Source organism: Sinocyclocheilus grahami, unplaced genomic scaffold (assembly GCF_001515645.1).
Source record: "Sinocyclocheilus grahami isolate Dianchi unplaced genomic scaffold, SAMN03320097.WGS_v1.1 scaffold1486.1, whole genome shotgun sequence".
In the NCBI taxonomy this organism is placed as follows: Eukaryota; Metazoa; Chordata; class Actinopteri; order Cypriniformes; family Cyprinidae; genus Sinocyclocheilus; species Sinocyclocheilus grahami.
In genome coordinates, this window is record NW_015506665.1 from 74398 (window position 1) to 80770 (window position 6373).

At 38.3% G+C, this 6373-nt stretch overlaps 1 protein-coding gene across 1 annotated transcript; it reads left to right on the forward strand.

Moving 5' to 3' along the window:
• The first annotated feature begins 2508 nt into the window (after window positions 1-2508).
• sox32 (SRY-box transcription factor 32) lies at window positions 2509-3646 on the forward strand. Its single transcript, XM_016256886.1, has 2 exons — window positions 2509-2818; window positions 3033-3646. The coding sequence occupies exons 1-2, from the start codon at window positions 2509-2511 to the stop codon at window positions 3644-3646; spliced, it is 924 nt and encodes a 307-aa protein (XP_016112372.1).
• The last annotated feature ends 2727 nt before the right edge of the window (window positions 3647-6373 follow it).

The window sequence follows — 6373 nt, forward strand, 5'->3', positions numbered from 1 at the left end:
AAACAATTAAAATAAAATTATGTATTGCATTTACATCTCATTCTAGTGAAATTGTAATATTTTAATGTTGTTACGGAGGTATTTTATGATGTAGCCTACCCTCATATACCTTTGCGACTTTTAAGATTACTTTAAAGTTTAACAGCTTTTCATCATAATCATCAGGAGATCGAATTAGTCTCCAATTAACAAATACTCAATCATGTGGGTCTTGTGAGCCAAATGATAAAACAAGACGCTCGACTTCAATTCGATTAGCTCCAGTACCATTAGACTGTCTAACATGTATTATTTTCAAATCGTATCGATTAACGAACAGCCCTCTCTTAGCTTTGTCAAAGGCAGGCCACGGGTTTCGCTGCTTCGTGGGCCAGACCGTAAGATAAAATCTAAACCTTGATCATTGCCGTCATTGAATTAACTGCGCGGCTATTTCTGATCAGACGAGTCTGTGTTTAATCAAGGTGTCAAAGCTTTTCATGATTCTATTATGGGTGCCATAGATGACTGCCCTGCCCGAGGGCATTTACAACCAGCCCGAATCTCTCACAACACAAGGGAAACAGGTGCATCAGACTTGCCTGTGGAGCTCAGTTGTCTGTTCGGCAGTGTGTATAGGGGATTTTAATATAGCCAATTATAGAATGACAGTTCTGTCTAGGGTATGATATGAATATAAAATGCTATCATTTCAAATGTACAGAAAATAGTTTATTAGGCCTACAACACCTAGCCTATCTATCAGTCATCTATTAGGATTTACCTTCAAATGTCTAAATTAATTTTATTCAAAAACAGGGTTTTTGTTGAAGGTTACACAATACTGACTCAAAATTAAAATAAAAAAATAATATAAATTTAAATTGCCATCATTTGCTCACCATCATGTCATTCCAAACCTGTATAAATGTATTTCTTCTGTGGAACATAAAAGAAGATAATTTAAGAAATTCAAGCCATTTTTGTCCATACAGTAGAAAACAAGGGTATCCAAAATGGTTTGATAACATTCTACAAAATATCTTCTTTTGTATTCCATAGAAGAAAGTAAGTCTTACAGGTTTGGAATGACGTGAGAGTGATGATACAATGAGATAATTGTATAGCAGCAAATTGTCTGCGTTCTAGCTTAAAATCATTGCTTTACTCAATTGCCTTTCTATGAGACAACGTTAAGTTTGTTGTATTTGCTGGGAATTCAGTAATATATATAATTATTTGTTTCTTTCCCGTTTTATTTATTCATTTATTTACTCCAATTTAAGGCCCCATAACCCAGCAAAACATGCACGAGGAACTCGTGGGCCGGATGGGCTGGATTTATCCAGCACTCGACATTTACCCTCAGTCCAGCCCCGGAATAGGCTACATGGAGCATTTTTCAAAAAGGATCGAAGTGGGCTTTATTCGTATCATTGCAGTGCATCCTATATCATTTATACTTGTAATTTGTACAGACCACAGCGTGCCCTGTAGAGAAATACCTTTGTGGAGCTGAAATGACATATTTTCGGTAGAGGAAGGGTAATAAGGCAACGCTTACAGTTTATAATGTGATGTGATCTGATCTTGTATGCAATGATAGATCATACGTTCTCCTTTCACTTTATGAAACATTTATGGAAAAATTGTTTGATGGATGGTATACAATATCTTGGGAATGGGATTTCAATCCTATTTTGGAAAAAAAAAATCCTAATGGGATTAAACAAACCAAATATCGAATAAACTGATGTATTAATTTGTTGACTTTCGGTTTATCAAAACGTATTCGTTTTTTTATAGGATGGAGCTGAAATGACATATTTTCGGTAGAGGAAGGGTAATAAGGCAACGCTTACAGTTTATAATGTGATGTGATCTGATCTTGTATGCAATGATAGATCATACGTTCTCCTTTCACTTTATGAAACATTTATGGAAAAATTGTTTGATGGATGGTATACAATATCTTGGGAATGGGATTTCAATCCTATTTTGGAAAAAAAAAAAATCCTAATGGGATTAAACAAACCAAATATCGAATAAACTGATGTATTAATTTGTTGACTTTCGGTTTATCAAAACGTATTCGTTTTTTTATAGGATTTTAACCCTTTTAGCCTATATGAATGATTCTAAGTTATAGTTTCTATTAGCTATTTCTGTTTCTGTTAGCAGTCTGTTAGCAGTCTGTATCTGTTAGCAGTCTATGAGCATCCCTTTTTTCGACAAGGGATATTTAATGGAAATTCACGATGAATGTTTTGATACCATGTCTACTGGACAGCTACGGATTTATAAAATAGGATGTATATGTGTGTGTGTATATATATATCCATACACACACACACACACACACACACACTTCGTTCGCAACAGGGACATCAGCGTTATCACCGAGGTGAAACTTCTGGCGCTTCACACCTTTAATCCACTCCTCTGCGCTCCCATTGGTCCGCTATCCTTTTAAAGCCTCGCTCGATCTTTGAGGTGCACCAGGGAGAACTTCTCGCCAGGCAGAACAGAATGTATCTCGACCGGATGCTCCCCGAACTCGAAATGGGCCCCACAATGATGCTTGAGAATCAACAGTGCCACTACGTGCCACGTCAGCAGAAAGAGCCGAGTAGGACGTTCCATTGCCCCGTGTCGGGTCCATCAAGCCCGGTGTCGGTGGAGTCTGTATCCAGCTGCTCAAGCCCGGAAGCGAAAGCGCCCGTGGAAACTCGAGTGAGACGTCCTCTAAATGCGTTCATCATCTGGACCAAAGAGGAGCGCAGACGCCTGGCGCAGCTAAACCCTGACCTGGAGAACACTGACCTCAGTAAAATACTTGGTGAGTGCAACACTTTTCTGTAATTTGGCCTACTTGTGTTAAATTAAAACATTATGTCGGTTAGAACTGTAATAGACTAGTGTAATATGAATTTGATATTTTTTGTATATTAAGACAGAAATAAAATGATCAGTCTAATATTACTATATCCATAACTTATACATACTCTAATATTGTTTAAACTAAAACATTTTTTGTTTTATTTTTGTTATAGGTAAGACATGGAAGGCCATGTCTCTGGCAGAGAAGCGTCCTTACATGCAAGAAGCAGAAAGACTACGAATCCAACATACCATTGACTATCCCAACTACAAATACCGGCCCCGTCGACGAAAGTGCAACAAGCGTGGCAGCAAGACGGCTTCAAGTGAGACTGTCAGTTCTCCAAATGCCTCTTTTCACCTTAGATATATGTTACAAGGTCAAGTCGCACAGAAACCATACAATCAAATAAACTCCTATAAGCTCCCACACAGTGGGTTTTCATTCGAAAACCACTCTTCATCATACCACTTTGAAGCAACATCATCAAATGGAAACATGATGTTCCATGGTGGTGCAACATTACTGGACTCTTCTTCTGTACATCTACCTCTGGCTACTTACTCAGAGTCGCTGTTGTATTCGCAGCATTCTATGCAGCAGAATGGGGTGGAACTCTGTGATCGATGGGGAACAGAGGTATGTGCATGTGTACTGTGTTTGGGTGGACCTTCTCTGGAGTTCTACCTAGAACAAGTGAGATCGGACATGTTGGACCAGCTTGACCGCAGTGAATTTGACCAGTACCTCAGTCCAGCACAGCCTGTGGACCACAACAATGAGTGACCATAAATATAAACTTTAAATACTGCCATCCAGAGACTTCAATGGTGAAAGTTTATTTTCTACTACCAGTGCAATAAATACTTACTGTGAGACATTATTGTGTGTATATTAAATACTGTTTATTTATATGTAATGCAAACGTTGCTGGTCATGCAGTGTTTAACTTTAGTTCAGTGTGTATTTATAGATATTATTATTATATATTTTTTTCACTTGAGAAAAAGTTAGCTTTTAGGATGATATAAATAAAATATCTGTCAATATGAGATGAAGTGCATCAATGCTTTAGATGTTATTTAGTGTTGAAAAATCAATGTGGTCATAATACTTACTGAGTAACATGTTAGTTGGCAGATATTTTGTCACATACTGCCTACAAATTTTAAAAACAACTTCACCTCTATATTTCTATAATAATATATAAATACGTAATAAATAAATAAAGGCGCAATAATTTCTGCAACCAGTAAAGCTAAACAGGATTTGGCTTACCAATGGCTCCTTCGTTCGCTCAGAAAAAAAAAACTTAAATTTAAAAATGGTACACGTATTACTAATAGCTATCCTCCAAAAACATGTTTTTTTTTCAAATTATATTTACATAACATTTATGTGGTCCTCTATTCTTATTGGCTGAGATGCTTTCCAGGAGTGCTGATATTTTCCCAGTATCAGAACAGGGACTTATCACTAGATGGGCAGTATTTCTCCCAATGAGCAGCAATGGCGGTGAAGAAAACCCACTATAATTTTTATATATGTTAGTGATGCTACTACTTCTACTACAAATAATAATAATAATAATTTTATTGATTTTTACGTAGCAATTGACTGATACAATTTTTATGAAATATCTTGAGAATATACTGAATTATTATTGTTGTTTTTTTATTCAATTTAAAAAATGTTGAATGAAATAAACACACTGTTTGCTTTTGAAAGCTTTTTGTGAATAATTTCAGTATTTCTTGTGAAATATTTATGCCATATATACATTAAGCATTTATCATAATTGACAGCAAAGACAGTTTTTCTTTTCAAAGAATCATGGAAGACAAATGTATAAAAATTTCTACAAAAATAAGCTGCACAGATGTCTTCTACTGTGATAATGTGACACTGAAGACTTAAATAATGGAGTTATTGCTGACAGCACAGAAATAGATTACATTGGAAATGCATTAAAATATAAACATATTTTGAATTGAAACAATATTTTACAAAATTTTATATTTTTATATATAATTTATAAATTTTTATAAATTAAATGCAGCTTTGGTGAGAAATAGAGACTTCTCCCTTAGAAGCAATCACAATTCCCTCATCAAACACACTTCACAGCCAGGAATGTGAAATTGGGCAGGGCAGTATAATTTTGGCAGGTGAACGTTAATACTGTGAAATAATACTGTCCCACTGAAACCTCTTGCCTTTGTGCCTAGAGTCACAATATTCTCAGCAAACACACTTCACAGCCAGAAATGTCACTGGCATGAATGTGATGTGCTGTGAACCTGTAGTGGGCAGAATAATTTTGATGGCTGCAACACACTCCAAAAAAGTTGGGACAGAGGCAAAATAAAAGTGAACAGTTTATAGAATATCCAAATTAAACTGTTTTGAAACAGTTCACAGTAAGCAGGTGAATTGGTAATAGGTGAGGGTATCATGTTTGGGTATAAAAGGACCATCTCTGTCTTTGCAAGAAAAGCTGGATCATGGCTCATCACTTTGTGTCAAATTTCATGAGAGAAGTGTCAAACAAATCAAAAATCACATTTCGCAATGCAAAATTGCAAAGAATTTAGGTCTTTCACCAACTACCACATGTAATATTGTGAAAAGATTCAGGGAATCCAGAGGAATCACAGTACCTGTAGGGAAAGGCAGGAAACCTCAGTTGAATGTGCTTGACCTTTGAGCCCTCAGATGGCATTGCATAAGAAACCGTCATTAAATATAGCCACATGGGCTCAGGAGTACTTCAGAAAACTGCTGTCACTTAACACAGTCTGCTGCTGCATTAAGAAATGCAACTTGAAACTCTTGGAAAAAGCTATACATCAGTTCCATGCCAGAGCTCAAAAAGCTCAATGCAAAAGCAAACAGTGGTTCCCCTTCAGGAACTCGAGCTGCGTCGAGTCGCTTTGGGAACGCCCTTGCGTGACCGCGTTCTGAAGCACGTGTCAAATCCGTCCAATGGAGCAGCGAGACGTCACGAGCAGGGTGACGTAAGCACCAGAAAGCATAAAGGCACATCCGGCCGGGCGCAAACCAGCTTCTGCTCTTCAGTAGCGCTCTGTGTATGTGTCTGTCTATTTACTGTTGCCTGTCCGCACAAGCACTCATATATATAAAACAATGAGAAAGTCTATGGCGAGCGAACGGCATTACAAACGCTGTGTTTCTCCCTGCCCACGATATCTGGCGGCAGGGGATACACACGATGTGTGTGTCGTTTGTTTAGGAGCAAAGCATGCACGGTCAGCTTTCGAGCAGCTGATTGTCATCACTGCGAGCTCTCGCTGCGCACGCTCCGCTCTCGCCTGGCTGCGTTTGATGACAGCGGCCAGGCTCGCGATCCCGCTGGCAGCGGTCCCGCTGTTGCCGAGGCACAGCGCAGACTGTTGTCGTGGGGATCGCGGGTGGATTTAGCGGAGGGATCCGAGACGGGCTCGTCCTTTTCTCGGTCCTCACCCGCTAGATCCGCGGCTCTCTCTCTCTCGC

Excerpts from the sequence above, each read along its gene's own strand:
- sox32 (XM_016256886.1), top strand. The coding sequence starts at position 2,509 with ATGTATCTCGACCGGATGCTCCCCGAACTCGAAATGGGCCCCACAATG. Across the intron at positions 2,819-3,032 it reads TGACCTCAGTAAAATACTTG|GTAAGACATGGAAGGCCATG; the intron begins GTGAGTGCAACA and ends TTTTTGTTATAG.